General features: G+C 34.0%; 1 protein-coding gene across 10 annotated transcripts in view; it reads left to right on the top strand.

Moving 5' to 3' along the window:
• USP25 (ubiquitin specific peptidase 25) overlaps nt 1–20407 on the top strand; it is a 152960-nt gene that overhangs the window by 110678 nt on the left and 21875 nt on the right. For 6 of the 10 annotated variants that reach the window (XM_036881438.2, XM_036881440.2, XM_036881436.2 and 3 more), the window contains 3 exons: nt 4530–4669; nt 8138–8251; nt 10253–10348. In XM_036881438.2, coding sequence (XP_036737333.2) covers nt 4530–4669; nt 8138–8251; nt 10253–10348 — 350 coding nt within the window. The remainder of the gene's footprint in view (nt 1–4529; nt 4670–8137; nt 8252–10252; nt 10349–20407) is intronic. The other 4 variants (XM_036881441.2, XM_036881439.2, XM_036881444.2 and 1 more) reach the window with 2 other exon arrangements.

The following is a 20407-nucleotide window of genomic DNA, read 5'->3' as shown; positions in this document are numbered from 1 at the left end:
TCACTAGAACTATCAAAAGAATGAACTCTATAGTAATTTCACATTTGAGCAAAATAACACTAATGTTATATGTCCATATATATTTTGTGTAATACTGAAATAGCACTATTAATAGAAAGTACCAATTTAATTTTTTTCAGAATTCTTAAAATTAAAAACAAAATTAGCCAAATGAAATATATGTATATTCCAACTAAAAATATGGATAGACCTGCAAAACAGAAACTAATGTATAAAAATATAAATATTTTAAAATATTCTAAAATTATTAGCTGAGGAAATCAATAACATTCACAGTGAATACTATACAAAAATAAAGAATGTGTTCTAGTAAAATTGAAAATAGAATATCATCTGATTTTCTTAAAAGATTCATCATCACTGAGTTAATGTATTTTAAGGAAGACTTCTAGGAATTAAGAATGACAAATGTTGCACAAGTAATCTCTAGCTGTATTTCAGGTTGAAGCCTTAACACAGTATATTAAACTGAGGTACCAGTTAGTACAGAAGTGGCCAGTTAAAACACAGATAAAGAAACAGCATGGCATCTATTAGGTTCCTACTGTTTACACAGGCCAGCAGTGATGAAACTTCCAAGGAGTTACAGGATGAACAAAAAGCACTGTATATTTAGACATATAAAAAGCCAAACTTTTTGTCCTACTGTTGTTTTTAACAAAGAAATGGAAATTGCCTCAGTGTACTGTAGGGTATTGTATGAGCCCTCCATACAGAAGAACATAGTATAACAGGTAAAAATTGTATTGACATGAAAAATATATTAAGTTAAAAACAGTATATTCAGAATGATTCTTTTTTGAAAAATGTGAGTAGGTTAAGTCTGGAAATATATAATACTAAAAACAAGAGTACTTATCTCTGGGTAGCAGAAAGAGCTTTCTATTTTGCTTATTTTGGCTATTTGTTCTAGTAAATGTACTTTCTAGTTTGAAAGATAAAGTCAAACTTCTTTTTTTCTGAGGACTCTCTGTTCCTTGTATTTCTTCCAAGACTACTTCTCTATGAGAATCTTATGTTTTATCTAAGCCAGATTATTCCCCATTACCCTTGCTTGTAGGAAAGTTTCCTATTACTACGATACTGCTCCTGAAATATCTTTCATTTAAAAAGTGTCCTCTATATTCTTGAAATTTTCCCCATTCTTCAAGACCTTCCTCATAGTCCAAAGTCTTTATGAATTCCACTAATATTACCCTTGTAGCAACCATTAACTTTTTCTTCTTAATCCCAATCTTCTCACTATCAGATTTATATTGTACTTACATTTTGATTTGCTTACCAGTGTAAAGGCTCATTAATAGTAAGCATTTTATTAATCTTTTATCTGTCCTTACAGTGGCTTTACATATGCTATTTCTTCTGCCTGGAATCTTCTTTTTCTTCTCCAAGATAATATCTACAAATCCTTCAAGATTCAGCTCAGTTGGCATTTATTCTATAAAGTCTTTATTAACATATACCATCATCCCAAGTGTGTGTATTGGGTCCACAGTGCTTCTATATAATCATGTGCATAACTCTGTTATTGCATTCAGTACTTTGTATTGTAATAGAGTATTATTTATCTGATTTTATTGAGAGTTTCTAAAAGTGAGTTTTATGTCTGTTTCTTTTTTTACTTTGTTAACACCTAGCACAGTACTGAAAATGGCACAGTCTCAGTAGACATGCTGAGAATGAAGTTTGGGTTTTTGTTTCCAAACCCTCAGATCTTAAAACCTTGTAGGTTCACATACTAGAACTACAGCACTGTTCAAGTCAGTTCCCTGAAAGATAAATGTATAGGGAAAACTCTAGAGAAAATAGTTGTCATGACAGTCAGACTCATTCAGCATTACTTAAGGTTTTCGGACTCAAATCTCTATGTGGAAGGAAACCCTGGTGACGTGACCTAAGGCATATTTGACCTTTGACCATGTTGACAGAATTACTTTTGTTCCTAAGGACTTATTTTACCCAGACTCTCCAGGTTTCGATGGGTAATACCAGTGGTTAGACCAGATGGATTTCTTGGCCCTCATGCATTAAGTTTGTGTCCTACTATCAACCATTCATGTTTTTGTCTATTACAGTGAAAAGAGACAGAGGGGCAGCACAAGTAAAAGCTTTGTCAGCAAGAAGTTTCTCTTTGTTAACAAAGAATGTATGTTCCTCATACAGGGACACTGAAAAAACATTATAGTCCAAAGTCAGGAAATGTAGAAATGAGGATATGTAATTTCTGTAAGCATCTCTCCTTGTCAAACACCTTGTAAGCATTCCTTCCTCTAGTTTTTCCTTTTCACAGTCTTTTTCTCTTCCATTATCCTAGTTAATCATGCCAAAACTTAGTCATCTTCACATCAGTCCCCAGACTTTTATGTCCAAAATATATCTTCAGTCTTACCAATTGTTTCTACCTTGTTACTATTTGTTATACAAAACTTGCTCATGTTGCTTTAGTACCTTCGGTGACTTCTGGTTTTACTTTCTTCTCTAATCCATTCTTTATAATACAGCCAGAATAATTTTTAAAACTTGCCACATTGCCTCTGTATTTAAAATGTTTATTCTCTTCCTTTTGCCCTCAAAATATACATGATGCAAAGGCTCTTACTGATATTGGATCATTGCCATCTCTTACTTCTTGTACTATAGTCCAGCCTGGCCTTTTGGATCCTGCAGGGGCATTCTTCTATCTGGCAAACCCAACCCGTCATCCTTCAGCTAAAATGTCAGTTTATCTCATATCCCATAACCTAAGTTACCCTTCTCCATTTTATCAAATTGATAATTTAACAATATGATATAGTAATAGAAAAATGATATATAGAATATCTAATATAATAATATGAATTATAATGTCACAATTCGTATGTGTGATTTTTTTTTGGTTAATCACTTTCTCCATAGTTGACTATAAGCTTCATTGGGGCAGAGACTGGCTACTTTGCTCACACTCAGAGCCCCAGTGCCCAGCCTAATGGTTAAGTGCTTAATTATAATACTTTGGTTAAATAGACAACCATGTGTGTTTGAAATTATAATATTATTTTGAATAATATTTCACTTTGAAAAAAATCTTTTCAATCACATATTGGAAAGAATGATAGTAGCCCCTTTGTATCTTACCAGTTAGTTGAGCAAGGACTCACTTAACCAATTGTAAAACATTTTAGCATACTTTCTTTTTATTCTTCATATCCGTTCATTTATTTATTAATTCATTTGTTCCACTAAGCTATTGTGTGTTCACTGTATACTATATGTTGAAGAAATAGCAATCAAAAGTGAGACAGTGTTCTTGATCTTGAGATTCTTACTTTCTAACAGGGCATATGAGCTTTAAACAAAATACTTAGGGTAATAATTAGGTGATAATTGCAGTACGGGCTATTAAAAAAAGTATAAGTTACTTTAGAACATTGGTTCTCTGGGAATGATTTTGTTCCCCAGAGGCCATTTGACAATACTGGAGACATTTCTAGTTGTCATACCTTTTGGGGACAGTACTACTGGCATCTCGTGGGTGGATGCCAGGATTCACAGGATAACATTCCACAGCAGTGAGTCATCTGAACCAAAATGTCAATCCTACAGAGGCTGAGAAACCCTGCTCCAGAGGTGGTGTAATCAGGAATACTTCCATAAGGAAGTGATATTTAAACAAAAGGATATATAGAAGTTAATAGATGAGGGAATGAGAATGGGCAAAGTTACAGGCAGAGGGGAAAAAATAAAACATCTGTAGGCTGGAAGTTAAACCTCCTCTTCAAAGTATGAATTATCTAAGCTGAAAAGAAGGCTACTGTTTGTCCTTTTTTGGGCAAAGGACACAAAGTTATGTTGGAGAGATGGGCAGAGGCCCACTTAGATAAAGCCTTTGGGGTTACCTGTGAATCATTCAGTGGACACGCGGAGTAAATTGTTGCATCTCTGGGTTTGGAACTGTAAATGTACATAATAGATACAACTTTGGGAGTTCCTCACATGGATGGTATTTGAAGCCTTGAATTTATATTGGTACCAGTTTGCCAAGTTGTAATCGTTTTTCCTCAGGCACTCAGCTACCAGTGCCAGGTTCAGGAGAAATAGAAGGTTGGGTTCATTCAGAGTAGGGTTTTGTCAGGTAGGTGTGAAAAGGCTTATGTGGCCAGAAGAACAACTATTGTGCTCTCTGTGGAAACTCATACCAGGATTGTTATACAAACTAATTTTTTTGTGTGTAGAATGCTTATGTTTTTCCAAAATAAGATTTTAGTAAGTATGGCAGAAGAATCAACAATGGATCCCTTACCATAAACTGTAATGAGTACCTTTTTCAGTAATTATTTGACTACTCTTAGATCTGATTTTTGTTGGACTGTTAATTCTGGGGTAAGTGGTGTATGTTGAAGAATATATTTCTTTAAATGGAATAGTAAAATTAATTATTACATAACTTTAAATTAGAACCAAATAACAGATTCATTAGCGTAGACTCTCTGATTTATATTAGATATACAATTGATTCTTTTCTTATGAAGCACAAGCAGGAGAACCAGAATATCTAGAGCAGCCATCAAGAAGTGATTTCTCCAAGCACTTGAAAGAAGAAACTATTCGAATAATTACCAAGGTAGCACATGAGCATGAAGATAAAAGTCCTGAAACAGTTTTGCAGTCGGTAAGAACTTTTCTTTTAGCTCTCTGACACAGCCATGTTCACGACGTTTCCTAGCAGTGTGATGGAGAGCAACCTATCTGGGAGTGAGAAGAGGCCAGGGCCAAGGGACTGCTGTGAACATAACCAGTGACCCGGGGTGTCACTTAACCATCTAAAAATGCTTCCTTTTTAAAATGTTTTAATTTTCCTGTTAAAGAATTATGAAAAATTATAATTATAGACTAAATTGGTCATTTGATTTGAAACTTGAAAAGTGTAACATTTAGCATTTTTTTTTCTTTCTCCCATGCCTCCTTCCATGTTGTCATATTACATTATAATAGTTGGGAATATAAGGTATAATTTTAATTGTGCCATGGAATGTATTTAAGAATACATTCTACTCTAGGGTAGAGTGTAACTAGCAGGATAAGTGTGATCTTACAAAATGATTTATGCATATTCCAGTGGAGTGTCCTATACATTGTTATCATAATTCTCCTGTATTGTAGTTCTCCAGGATGTCTGTATAGCAATGAATTGAGCACATTGGTATTATATTATGTTCTCAGTGACTATGACATTCTGAGATATGCTTTTTCATGGGTTTGGTACTGTAAAGCCATTGTGTTGCTCTAGTTACTTTTTATATTATTGGTGATCATGAGCAACTCTAATACAGGTTTCATGATAGCTAATATTAGTATTTGAAGATTCCCCTCCTAGAGAACTAAAGAGAGCAGGACATACAATTTTTCAACATATAATTTTCTACATAGTGAGCTAATCCCAATGATAACCTACTAATTGGAATGGGGTCTTTTATACGATAAGACCTTTATTAACCAAACTGTCAATTAATAGGGTATTCTGTTAATTAGGCCTTGAAGTAACAATCAAAATTACTTTAATATAATTACCTGTTTGAAAAATTCTAACATATTACCATAAAAAAAGTATTAATATAGATAGATTTTCTTATTTCCCAAATTTTGCAAATGCCCTGGGGACTCTACGTGAGCTTGAGGTGAACACCTGCTAACTCTAGAGCACTTGCTGGGAAATGCTTCTTCTAATGAATCTGGGATGTCTACTTCTTGAGGGATGGAAGAAGAGGCAAGAAAATCCAGGAAGGGAAAAAGAGCAGAGAAATAGAGACAAGGGAGAAATATTTTGGCCTGATATAAAAAATTAATTTGCCAGGACCTTTGCTAATTGGCTTTTTATTTGTTAGTGCCTGCATTATGGTTAATAAGTATCAGCCTTTTGCTGGTATCAGAAAGCCAAAAGCATTAAGTAAGCTTAATGTATAATGATTTTTTTTTTAGTTTTGCTAATCATATTTAATTTAAATTTGCAGAAATCACCACTTAAATTAAACTTTTTCTATATTTTAGGTTATTTCTTAAAATAGATTCCCCATAGTCGAATTTCTGGATTAAAGTTTATGATCATATTATGGGGGCCAGTGCTTTGCAGTTACATTGCTTTCTAACAAACAACCCTTTTTATGAGACCATTTTTTAAAAATCTTGTATTAAAAGTATTTCAAGCAATTAATAAAAATCTTTGTATTTTAATTATTTTTGCAACTTATTAACTGAGGAACTTATTTTAAACTCCTTTCAAGTTTAGGCTTTGTTAAGGTGTTCATGCAGGCCCTGAGAAGATAAATACACCTGTACTCTAATGAACTCTTGCATTCTTTATATGAAATTCTTTTATGATTCCTTAGGATATCTAAACTTGATGAATGATAGAACAAAATTATTATATTTACCAAAGTTTCTTCCCTTTTTCAGTGTTCACCCATATAATTTGTCAGTATTATGCTGTTGAAACTCTACTATGATAATTGAAAAGGTTTATAAAACATATATTTTTCCTAAGTATAGTTTTTTTTCCAAAGAGTATATATTGTTTGTAAAGATTAGCATTCTAAGTAATACATTTCTTGGTTACTATTTGCTGTAAATTTATATTTTCTCTTTTTAAAGTAGTATTGTCTTGGATCGGTTTGATGATGAGAAATTTTTCACCACAAGTGCAGACATATTTCTTAAGTTACTTGCTTATGTTTCACTTTTGTGAATGGAGAGCTAGCACAATTAATTATTATTCTCTCATATGCTACAGGGACTAAAAATCCGTAATTAAATGTCATGGGCCAAGCATATCTCTATAGGATATGTATGGTAGCAACATTGAGTTAGAACCATACAAATATAAACAATTTAAAGTAGCATAGTAGTGTAATCATACTGTCAATATGTATTATTTATAAAACAATTATTATGTTGTCCAGGTGTGTTGGGTTAGCTGAATGTTATCTCTTATGATGACAACCACCATGTAGGTTGGTTATTTCCTCTTGAAAAGTTGAGGACTCAAAGTAAGGAAACCTTTTCTAAATATGTTATGATTAAAAATAACATTTCTTTCAAAAGGGACAATGGAAGTCTTGGCCTCTAGTTTCATTGTTTAATTAATGTACTTCTGGAAAGTTTACTTGTATTTCAAATCGAAATAAAGCCCCTGTAATTTGTTCTATTAAAATTATCTGTTTATGTCAAAACTAAAGTTTGTTTTTCTTAGGAAAACTTTCATGGTACAAATTGAAATTACTTAAGCAAACTGCTTTCAAGCATCTTAAGTAATTTTGAAATTTATTTATGGTAAATACTGAATATACTAGTAATAAATCTGTTTAGTCAAATAAGATCTTTGGAAATCTGAACAGCATTTTGAATGAACCATATTAGTGTCTTTGGATTTTTCTGGATTTCACATGGGCTTCTTTTTTATTATATTATAATAGATATATTATTATATATATTACTGTGGATTAAGTGAGATTTAAAACATTTGTTAACAAAGAAAAGAAAAAATAAATTAGACTGAATTGCTAAAAATGGATATCACTTTCTAGCAGCTTTTCCAAAAACAAGAATTCATCAGACACTTATGATGTAAATATATTATACCAGAGTCTAATAGGCTGAACAGAGTGAGTTAAACACAATAGAGTATGGATATTAAGTAGATAAATAATTGATTACTGTACAGAGGATAGAAAAGCAAAACCTTAAGAAAGAAAACAAACTCTCTTGGATTCAGAGGAGGTAATATCTTATTTTGATGACAATGTTAACAAAGGCTTTATGGAGTTACTAGAATTAAAAAAAAAATAAGACCTTCAGCTATTAAAAAAGCATTAGATAATACAACTTTATTATTTGTTAGTTTTACAGATTTGAGTCCAAAATGCTATGTAGAGAAAAAATGAAAATTTAGTGGTTGAGATGTAAAGAGAAAGCTGTAGTACCTATTTCTAAATTATTTCACTTGCTTCTAATGTTCAGTTTTAGGTAGTTTCATTTCATACTAAGCAAATGTAGGTATTTATAAAAGATTTAAGAATCTATGCACTTAAACTTCACGTTTCCATTTTTCTCTTCTAATGTTCATGCTAATAATTTTCTTCTACAGAATCCTGAAAATACCACAAGCCAACCACCTTCTAACCAGCAAGTTGTAGAGGTGGCGATTCCTCATGTAGGGAAATTTATGATTGAGTCAAAGGAGGGGGGTTATGATGATGAGGTACCTTTATTACAGCCTTCTGCACTATTCCTACTTATTTTCTGCTCTTTAATATAAGTACTTTGGGCATGCGTGCACTCTCACACTTAACGTCAGTTGCTGCACAAGGTACAGCTTTGCCACTCATGGTCTAAAATTACCTCACCAGTTGCTAACAGAACTTTAAATTTCAAGTGAAAATTTAAGTAGAAACCTTATGAAACTTGTCAAAAAAATAATTGTATGTTCCTAGAGTTAATCCTCTTCTGCAGACATAGGATCCGTTTTGTCTCAGGTTGGCAGATTATAATAAGGCATGTTTAAATAGTGAAAATTTTGAGCATTTAAAAATAACTTTTATTTTCCTTTCCTATTTTACTTGAATTATTTATTTTAATACCTGCCCATCATTTCCTGCCAGAAGATCTTGTAGCCTGAGTGCAAATAGATAATTGATATTTTTGTTTCTGCAGCCTCCATGTGACTGTGAATGGAAGGATTCATCAACATTACTGAATGCCTACCAGTGTTTTATACATTGTGACAGTCTCCATCTTATCTCTTCACTGTTTATACTCATCTGCTTAGTTTTCTAACAGTATAGAGGCATTTTTGCTTCTCAAGATACGGTTCTTGGGGATTCAGATGAAAGTGCACTGTTGTCCTGGTCCCATCAGATTTTTACCCCCCTTTTTCACTTTTTTTTCTTAAGACTCTTACATTTATTCTTTTCAGAAGAGGGAGGGCCCTCTTATTTGAGGGAGAGCCAGTAAAGCTGATTCTAAATAATAATAATAGAAAAGCTCTTGGACTCAATAATTTTTTTTTTAGTTTTTACCTTCATCAGTGATAGTACAATACATATTAAAGTTTTTTCCAAGTAACATTTTTCAGACTTATTCCAAGGCTATAATTAAGCTGTTACATAAGAGTTAATCACCAAAATCAGAGGTGTCATAAAGACATTAATATTACTGTGCCAATGTAAGAAAGCATGGACCATAAAAAAGAAGAAGAAGAAGCAGGTTTGTGAGATAGGAACTGATCAGAAGGATTTTCTGAAGTAGGTAATATTAGGTATGTTGCAGCTGTCAGTGTATAATCCAAATAAGAGTAATAGTATCAGTGAATCAGAGGTAATGGCTGCAATCTCTTGATTTCTCTAATACAATAGCTTCATAGTGCCTTGAGTTATTTCATTTTGCAGATATTTTAAAATGTAAATGGTTAAGAATAATAAGCTATTACAAAAATAAATGAGTAAGCATTTGATATTTAATATCAGTGTATTGTTCCAGTTACCTTTTTCATTACCATGTTGGTGCTTGAAAATTACAGAAACTGACATGTTTTAGTAGAAATGTTGACTTACTGGTCAAGCACCTGAGTGTTTATTTTAGGATGAACCTTCTGGCATTTAAAAAAGTAGAATTGTGATTAATCAGTTAATACTGTCTTTTGTGCAAGTGCTTATGCTATTCGCAGAATTGTGTTTCGTTTAATTCATAGTGTGATAGTTTAACAGTGCATGTGCCTTGGAATGTCATGTGAATACAGGGCTGGTGCTTATGGGTATTTAGATGTATAGTTATGCAGGGGTGTTAAGCCAACAGGCATGAATGGAGTTGAAATTGATCCCAGGCTAAGCTCTCCAAGCCTTAAATAAGAGGTACCTTTTTAAATAAAATGAGTGTTGTTTTTTCCAAATAGTTCTCTCAGGAAAACAGCACGTTTTTCTATTTGTCAAGAAGGGGGTGCCTTTTTACCATTCTTCATGTCAGAGAGGATGCCTTTTTGCAATTTGCACAAAGGCACCGTATTAGCTAGTTGTGGTCCTGTATGGATAATTTTGAAAGATACATGCATACTGGATCACATTGGCTATAAAAAATGCAATGTCCAAAGTATAAATATTGAAAAACACAGGACTTTTAACTTGCATGTAAATAAATTGTTTTGTTTAAAATTATTTTTTTTTTATGTTTACTATTCAAAAACTCTTATTTAAATCCCTTGTGGCAGATGATGATGACACCGAACATGCAAGGTATTATCATGGCGATAGGTAAATCCAGGAATGTGTATGACAGGTGTGGCCCTGAAGCAGGGTTCTTTAAGGTACAATGAACATTCTCATTTCATTGCGTTGCATTTTTAATTAAAAGTTTTATTTTCTTGAATTAAATTTAGTTTCCTGTAAAATTTCTCTTTTCCAAGCTTACCAATGTCCACCTGATGTTCTGGTGATTTATTTGACACATGGGTCTAAGACCAATTTTATTTTAATCGAGCTAATTCAACAAAAAGCATTTAATCTGATTTACTCTAATAGTGCACTTTTGATTTGTTAGCTGGAAGTTGAATTGTGTTTTTATGAAGGGAATAAAGTGTATTGATGAGCAAAAGTAGGAACTGAGCTACTGCTTCTAGTGTATTTTCTCTTCTTTGATTATATTATTAGTCAATATTACATTTTTAGAAAATTTCATTATCATTTGATACTAAATTGTTTTCTTCATTTGGTTGTTTCTAAAATGATTTTTTCATTTATTATCTTACTATATTTCTTATTTACTTCAGTTTTCCCCATAATTAATTTTTGATATCCTAGTCATTTCAAGACATATGAGACCATCAAGCTGATGCATTATTCCATGACCAAGTCTTTTTTCTCTGTGTCTGTGGTAACAGATCCTTACAATGTTTTGATTGCAATAATACTTGATTTTTTTACATATTTGAAAGATGAAAACACTATGCATGTTTCATTTAGATTAACCAAAAATCTTGGAGTGTTTTTCACTCCTCCTCTCTTTTCATAACAGCTTTATGAGGTATAATTCAACACAATAACCTGCATTGTAATTTCTTGACATTACAAATCTATTTCCCCTTAATTGTCTATATTCTGCCACCATCCAACTTGATCTTCAAAAAGCTGTTATTTTCAATATTTCTTTCGGTATATGGTACATGGTAACTTTGTATCAAGAAATAACTTTGAACTTGTTAGGATTAGAGTGACCAACCATCCTGCATGCCTGGGACTGAGGGATTTCCTAGGATACAGGACTTTAAGAACTGAAGTGTGGACATTCCAGGAAACTGGTCCGAGGAAGAGTTGATCACCCTATTTAAGGTCCCATAAGAGAGGTTGAAAACTACTCATAAACAAAACAACTTTTATGTCTAAAAATTCACCTTATTCCCAGGTTGTCTACATTTTCTTTTTTTAAAAAGCACTGAATAGATATCTTCTAAAGTTTTCATCTATTTCTTGTCAAAAAGTTGCTATTGTTTACAGTGCCATTATGATTTTTTTTGTCAAATTGGATATTTTTATGTTGAATTGGAAATCTCACTTTCATTAAATATTACCTGCATATATTTTAAAGAGCCAACTAATTATACATACTACACAAAACAGCCCACCTTCCCCTGACATTGTTACAGTTTCCAATTATTTAATCTTTTTTCAGTTAATTCCATACCTTTAAGCAGACTGCTTGCATTTATGTGATTCTTATTTTACATGTTTCCTATGAAATTCCCTGCTATGGGATGTGAACAACGAGCCCTCCTTCTTCTCCTGCCCTACATATACACACTACATACAGTTCCCATCCCTCCATCTACATGCATGTATGTGTAAAATCTGCATGCATGTGTAAGATACATATCTCTGTATATTTTCCTCCATCTGTTAATTGAGGATATATTATGTAATATTATGTAAACATTATTAGTTGCTAATGTGTTTTTTGGTATAGGTAAATGATTAGCATTAGGAAAACTGTAGCTGGTAATACAATTTTAGAAAATTTGTCATTTAGATAACAAAAGTAATATATACAAAGTACAATCATTCACTAATATAGAGGTGTCTAATAATGACAATCTCTGTCACTGTCCTGTTGTAATCACTCTTTTAACACTTGTATATCCTTTCTGGTGTTTTCCTTTTCTTTATACAAAAACGTACATATAGACATTCTTTTTTTCATTTTTAAAGTTTTACTATTCAGATTATTTTGTAACTTACATGACTCAGAAATATATTTCTGGGCATTCTTGAAGTTATGATAATGTATCTCCCACATTATCTCCATTACCTACTTTTTTTTGGTAAGTATTTTTTTTTTGTTAATGTATCATTACTGTATACTCTTACGAAGGTTTCACAAGAAAAACAATGTAGTTACATTTATCCTTATTATCGAGTCCCTCCCCATACTGCATTGCAGTCACTGTCCATCAGTGGAGTAAGATGCCACAGAGTCTTTACTTGTCTTCTCTGTGCTACACTGTCTTCCCCTTGACCCCACAAACACCATGTACACTAATCATGATACCCCACAATCCCTCTCTCCATCCCTCCCCCATCCCTCACCTTTGGTAACCACTAGTCCCTTCTTGGAGACACTGAGTCTGCTGCTATTTTGTTCCTTCAGTTTTGCTTCATTGTTATACTCCACAAATGAGGGAAATCATTTGGTATTTGTCTTTGCCTGACTGACTTCATTGAGCATAATACCCTCTAGCTCCATGTTGTTGCAAATGGTAGGATTTGTTTCTTTCTTATGGCTGAGTAGTATACCATTGTGTATATGTACCACCTCTTTTTTATCTATTCATCTATTGATGGGCACTTGGGTTGCTTCCATATCTTGGTTATTGTAAATAGTGCTGGAATAAACATAGAGGTACATACATCTTTTTGAACCTGAGAGGTTGTTTTCTTTGAGTAAATTGCTAGGAGTGGAATTCCAGGGTCAAATGGTATTTCGATGTTTGGTTTTTTGAGGAACCTCCATATTGCTTTCCACAATAGTTGAACAAGCTTACATTCCCTCCAGCAGTGTAGGAGGGTTCCCCTTTCTTCACATCCTTGCCAGCATTTGTTCCTAGTCTTTTTGATGTTGGCCATCCTAACCGGTGTGAGGTGATATCTCATTCTGGTTTTAATTTGAATTTCCCAGATGTGGAGCATCTTTTCATGTGCCTGTTGGCCATCTGAATTTCTTGTTTGGAGAAGTGTTGGCTCATATCCTGTGCCCATTTTTTTTATAGGGTTATTAGCCTCTTGAGTGTTGAAGCGTGTGAGTTCTCTATATATTTTGGATGTTAACCCCTTGTCATATATGTCATTTACAAATACATTCTCCCATACTGTAGGATGCCTTTTTGTTCTGTTGATGGGGTCCATTGCTACACAAAAGCATTTTAGCTTGATGTAGTCCCATGTGTTCATTTTTGCTTTTGTTTCCCTTGCCTGAAGAGATGTGGTCAGGAAAAAGTTGTTCATGTTTATATTCAAGAGATTTTTGCCTATGTTTTCTTCTAAGAGTTTTATGGTTTCATGACTTACATTCAGGTCTTTGATCCATTTTGTGTTTACTTTTGTATATTGCTTTAGACAGTAATCCAGTTTCATTCTCTTGCATGTAGCTGTCCAGTTTTGCCAACGCCAGTTGTTGAAGAGGCTGTCATGTCCCCATTGTATATCCATGGCTCTTTATCATATATTAATTGACGATATATGGTTGGGTTTATATCTAATTCAGATATTAGTTCTAGTCTATAGGTCTGTTCTTGAGCCACTACCAAATTGTCTTGATTACTGTGGCTTTGTAGTAGAGCTTGAAGTTGGGGAGCATAATCACCACAGCTTTATTCTTCCTTCTCAGAATTGCTTTGGCTATTCGGGGTCTTTTGTGGTTCCATATGAATTTTAGGACAATTTTCTTTAGTTTGTTGATGAATGAATGCTGTTTGTATTTTGATAGAGATTACATTGAATCTGTAGATTGCTTTAGGCAAGAGCTCCATTTTGACAATATTAATTATTGCTATCCATGAGCACGGATGTGTTTCCATTTATTGGTATCTTCTTTAATTTCTCTCAAGAGTGTCTTGTAGTTTTCAGGGTATAGGTCTTTCACTTCCTTGGTTAGGTTTATTCCTGGGTATTTTATTTTTGATGTAGTTGTGAATGAAATTGTTTTCCTGATTTCTCTTTCTGCCAGTTCATTGTTAGTGTATAGGAAAGCAACAGATTTCTGTGTATTAATTTTGTATCCTGCAACTTTGCTGAATTCAAATATTAGTTCCAGTAGTTTTGGAGTGGATACTTTAGGGTTTTTTATGTACAATATCACATTAACTGCAAAGAGTGACAGTTTAACTTCTCCCTTACCAATGGATGCCTTTTATTTCTTTCTGTTGTCTGATTGCCGTGGCTAGGACCTCTAGTACTATGTTGAATAAAAGGGGGGAGAGTGGGCATCCTTGTCTTGTTCCCGATCTTAAAGGAAAAGCTTTCAGTTTTTCACTGTTAAGTATGATGTTGGCTGTGGGTTTTTCATATATGGCATTTACTATGTTGAGGTACTTGTCCTCTATACACATTTTGTTGAGAGTTTTTATCATGAATGGGTGTTGAATTTTATCAAATGCTTTTTCAGCATCTATGGAGATGATCATGTGATTTTTGTCCTTTTTATTGATATAGGGGATGATGTTGATGGATTTTGGAATGTTTTACCATCCTTGCATCCCTGGAATAAACCTACTTGATCAAAATGGATGATTTTTTTTAATGCATTTTGAATTTTGCTAATATTTTATTGAGTATTTTTGCATCTACAGTCATCAGGTATATTGGTCTGTAATTTTCTTTTGGTGGTGTCTTTGCCTGGCTTTGGTATTAGAGTGATGCTGTCTTCATAGAATAAGTTTGGAAGTATTCCATTCTCTTCTACTTTTTGGAAAACTTTAAGGAGGATAGACGTTAAAAGTCTTCACTAAATGTTTGATAAAATTCAGCATTGAAACCATCTGGTTCACAGGTTTTGTTCTTAGGTAGTTTTTTGATTACCAGTTCAATTTCGTTTGCTGATGATTGGTCTATTCACATTTTCTGTTTTTTCCTCTGTGAGCCCTGGAAGGTTGTATTTTTCTAGAAAGTTATCCATTTCTTCTAGGTCATGCAATTTGTTAGCATATAATTTTTCATAGTATTCTCTCATAATTCTTTGTATTTCTGTGGTGTGTGTAGTGATTTTTCATTTCTCATTTCTGATTCTGTTTATGTGTGTCGACTCTTTTTTTCTTCATAAGTCTGGCTAGGGGTTTATCTATTTTGCTTATTTTCTTGAAGAACCAGCTCCTGCTTTCATTGATTCTATTGTTTTATCTTCTCGATTTTATTTATTTATGCCGTAATCTTTATTATGTCCCTCCTTCTACTGACTTTGATCCTTATTTGTTCTTCTTTTTCTAGTTTCATTAATTGTGAGTTTAGACTGTTCATATGGGATTGTTCTTTCCTGAGATATGCCTGTATTGCAGTATACTTCCCTCTTAGCATGGCCTTTGCTGCACCCACAGATTTTGCATTGTTGAATTATTGTTGCCATTTGCCTCCATATATTGGTTGATTTCTTTTTATCTGGTCATTAATCCATTGGTTATTTAGGAACATGTTCTTAAGCCTCTGTGTGTTTGTGAGATTTTTTGTTTTCTTTGCATAATTTATTTTTAGTTTCATACCTTTGTGGCCTAGAAGCTGGTTGGTACAAGTTCAATCTTTTTGAATTTATTGAGGCTCTTTTTGTGGCCTAGTATGGGGTCTGTTCTCGAAAATGTTTCATGTACACTTGAGAAGAATGGGTATCTTGCTCCTTTTGCGTGGAGTCTTCTGTAGATGTCTGTTAAGTCTATCTGTTCTCATGTGTTGTTCAGTGCCTCTGTCGCCTTACTTATTTTCTGTCCAGTTGATCTGTCCTTTGGAGTGAGTGGAGTCTTGAAGTTTCCTAAAATGAATGCATTGCATTCTATTTCCCTCTTCAATTCTGTTAGTATTTGTTTCACATATGTAGTGCTCCTGTGTTGGGTGCATAGATATTTGTAATGGTTATATCCTACTATTGGACTGACCCCTTTACCTTTATATAATGTCCCTCTTTGTCTCTTGTGACTTTCTCTATTTTGAAGTCTATTTCTTCTAATACAAGTACTACAACTGCTGATTTTTTCTCCCTATTAGTTACATGAAGTATCTTTCTCATCCCTTTACTTTCACTCTGTGTATGTCATTGGGTTTGAAGTGAGTCTCTTTTAGGCAGCATATAGATGGGTCTTGTTTTTTCATTCATTTAGTGACTCTATGTCTTTTGATTATATTTAGGGTGATTATCAATAGGTATGTACTTATTGCCATTACAGGCTTTAGATTCGTGGTTACCAAAGGGTAATTCCCTTACTATATATAACAGTAACAGTCTAATATAATTCACTTAGTATGCTATTACAAACACAACGTAAATGTTCTTTTCTTTTCTCCATTGTCTTCCTCCTCCATTCTGTATATATTAGGTATCATATTCTGTACTTCTCTGTCTGTCCCTTCACTGACTTTGTGGATAGTTAATATGATTTTGCATTTGCTTAGTAATTAATTGTTCTACTTTCTTTACTGTAGTTTTATTTCCCCTGATGACAGGTATTTAGCTTTAGGAACACTTCCATCTATAGCAGTCCCTCCAAAATACACTGTAGAGGTGGTTTGTGGGAGGTAAATTCTCTCAGCTTTTGCTTATCTGAAAATTGTTTAATTCCGCCTTCAAATTTTAATGATAATCTTTCTGGTGGAGTATTTTTGGTTTGAGTTCCTTCTGTTTCATTGCATTAAATATATCATGCCACTCCCTTCTGGCCTGTAAGATTTCTGGTGAGAAGTCTGTTGATAGCCTGATGGTTTTTCCTTTGTATGTGATCTTTTTTCTCTCCCCAGTTGCTTTTAAAAGTCTGTCCTTATCCTCGATCTTTGCCATTTTAATTATTATATGACTTGGTGTTGTCTTCCTTCGTTCCCTTGTGTCGGGAGATCTGTGCATGTCCATGGCCTGAGAGACTATCTCCTTCCCCAGATTGGGGACATTTTCAGCAATTACCTCCTCACAGACACTTTGTAGTCCTTTTTCTCTCTTCTTCTTCATCTGGTACCCCTATAATGTGGATATCATTCCATTTGGATTGGTCACACAGTTTTCTCAATATTCTTTAATTCTTAGAAATCCTTTTTTGTTTCTGTGCCTCTGCTCTTTTGTATTCTTCTTCTCTAATTTCTATCCCATTTGTCTTCTCTTCTACTACATCTAATCTGCTTTTAAGGCCCTCCATTGTATGTTTCATTTCAGATATGGAATTATTCAATGATTGAATCTCTGTCCTAAATTCATCCCTGAGTTGTTGAATGTACCTTTATGAGCATGTTTATAATTTTTATTTTTAACTCTCTTTTAGGAAGATTGTTGAGTTCAATTTCACTTTGTCTTTTTTCTGGTGTTTGTGGGATTTTGGTTTGAACCAGGTTCCTTTGATGTTTCGTATTTGTATGTGGTGCCCTCTAGTGCCCAGAAGCTCTACTGTCTGGAGCTGCTCAGCCTCTTGAGTGATGTCGGAGATTGCAGGGGAGCATCTCTGGTACTTGGGCAGAGGAAAGAGCTGTTTCCTGCTTCCCGGCTGATGTGCTTCTCTCCACTGTCAGAACCAGTGGGATGAGCACACAGGTGTAGCCTCTGTGCTTTGCGTTTGTAGCTTCCATAGGCAGGGCCCGCCTCTGGCTGGCCTGACACCAGGGCAAGGAATGCCAGTTTGGAACCTGGTGGCAGCAGGCCAGGAGGAAGGCACAGCAGGCTGCATATCACCGTGATGGACCTCGGAACTGAGTAGCCCACCAGGGGGATGGAGCATATGAAGCTCCTGAAAGTTCCCAACCTGCTGGGCAGAGTATGCCCAGACAATTTTGTCCACCTGTTTTTTCTCCTGAGCAACAAATTCTGTGCAATCCTTGCCTCTCTAGCAACCCTCTCGCTGTTAGGAAGTCTCCCAGACTGCCCACCTTTCTTTGTCCCAGAACAGCTGGATGTAGATCCCTGTTTTCCACAAATGGCTGAAATCTCAGTCTCTCCAAGTATTCCACCTGTCTTAGCTCTCAAACCCACTAATCTCCAGAGCACCATGCTATGTAGATTTCATGCTCCCATAGCAGATCTCCAGTACTGGGAGTTCAGCAGTTTTAGGCTTCCACCCGCTCCCTGCTCCATTTCTCTTCCTCCTGCTGGTAACCTGGGGTTGTGGAAGGGCTTGGGTCCCACTGGATCAAGGCTTTGGTGCATCACCCGGTTTTGTGAAGTCTGTTCTTTTCTCCAGGTGTACGTCTGGCACGACCTTCTTTTCTGTTGCTGTTTTAGGATTAGTTGTATAATTTTTGTATTATATGTGGTTTTGGGAGGAGTTCTCTGTCTCACCTTTCATGCTGCCATCTTTAATCCTCTTGCCTCTCTACTACCTACTTTTAATATTCCATGGTATAGGTGTACTCTCAATTATTAAATATTACCCTTTTTTATAGACATATGTCCTATATTTTTCCTAGTCTGTCATTTCTATTTGAATTAGTTAAGGCATCTTTTCATAAAGAAGCTCCAAAAATGCTGTTTTCAATTATTTCTCCTTCTGTTTGGATTCTGTAGTTTCATTGCTATAGAAAACTCTTATTCAACTCAAGGTGTTATTAATGTTCTGAAATATTTTCTTAAAACACCTTTCTTAGCAAATTTTATTTTATAAATTCAAATACACTGTTTACATTCATTCAGTAGCATTTGAGTGTTTTGCATTATGTGTTAATAAAATAATTTACATTCTTTTTTGTGCTTTTATCAAGTTTGGTTTATACTTACGTTAGGTCTAGAAAGTAAACTTGAGCACTTTCCTGTTTTCCTTATATTCTAGGTAGTTTACACAGAAATTATCAAATTGGGACTTGTAAAACCACATGAATTTTAGCCTCTTTTTGGGTTTTAGATTTTTTGACAGTTGTTTGGTTCCTTCTGTAGTGATTGGCTTGTTTAAATGTTCTGTGTTTTCCTGGCAGTTTATTCTAATCATTATCAACATTCAATATTAATTCATAAAATAGGTACATAGCGCAGTATCTAACATATGATGGATGTGTCTGTCTTCCTATTTTCCCTAAATTAGATACAGTATATTTTAAAATTTTTGTTATTTTTAATGCTTAGTTTATTAATTGAAGGAAATGGGATGAATATATATATATGTGTGTGTGTGTGTGTGTGTGTATATTTTTATATGTCATATATGTTTGTCATGTTAGCTTCAATTTTCCATACATGTCATGTACTAAAACTGTTAGCTTTGTTACTCGTAAGATAAGTTGGAGAATGAAACATATCTGAGTGGGTGGACTTGCTAAGATTTAACCTTTTGATTAGGAAGAGTTAGCAACCTAGTCAGGCACAGTTATTTCAACCATAGATCCCCCTCACCCAACATGGGAGTCTGCCCCTATAAGCATACAATATGAAAATTAATAGGCAGGCAGACCTGGGAAAATAAATGAGGAAAGAGAGTAACCTAAGTCCTTTTTCCAAATTGATGTATCTGTTAGGATTACTTTCCACTGTTAAAAGAAAATTCCCAAGTAGTAGTGGCTTAAAGAGTTAAGTTTTTGTCATGTATAAATGAAATCCAGAGAAAGGTAGTACAGGGCTGCAATTATGAGCAAAAAGTAAAAGCAGAAGGAAAAAAAAAGGAATAAATATTCTCAGAAATACCAGTTGCTTATATGTGTATATATAGAGGTAGAAACTTTTTTCATTTACATTAAAATACAATTTCTTTTTTGTGTTTTTTATCTATACCTATTAAAGCATCTGCAGGATTTTAATGAAGTAGTAACACTTCTATATTAAGACTTTTTTCTTACTAGTTATTTCTTTGCTTCATAGCAGTTATTCCCAGTTGACATAAATTTATCACTTATTTTACTTTTGAAATACTTATTACCTTTGTTTATTTAAAGGATTAAAAGTATATTTATTATAAAATGTGTTGAAAGGTACACAGTTCATGGATATTTAGCTTGGTGAATTATCACAGAATGAGCATATCTATGTAACTACCAATTAGACCAATAAGTAGAACATTACAGTACTCCAGAAGCAACTCTTTCTCCTTTCTGCCACTACACTTTCTCCCTACCCAAAAGTAGACATTTTCTGAGCTTCTTAAAACATACATAAGTTTTTTGTTGAACTTTATATACTTGGAATCTTTTAGCACAGGTCTTTTTTGTCTGGCTACATT

The sequence above is a fragment of the Manis pentadactyla genome, chromosome 1, assembly GCF_030020395.1.
Source record: "Manis pentadactyla isolate mManPen7 chromosome 1, mManPen7.hap1, whole genome shotgun sequence".
NCBI classification, from domain to species: domain Eukaryota; kingdom Metazoa; phylum Chordata; class Mammalia; order Pholidota; family Manidae; genus Manis; species Manis pentadactyla.
Note: the sequence above shows the minus strand (reverse complement) of the source record. Positions and strands in the feature narration are given on the sequence as shown.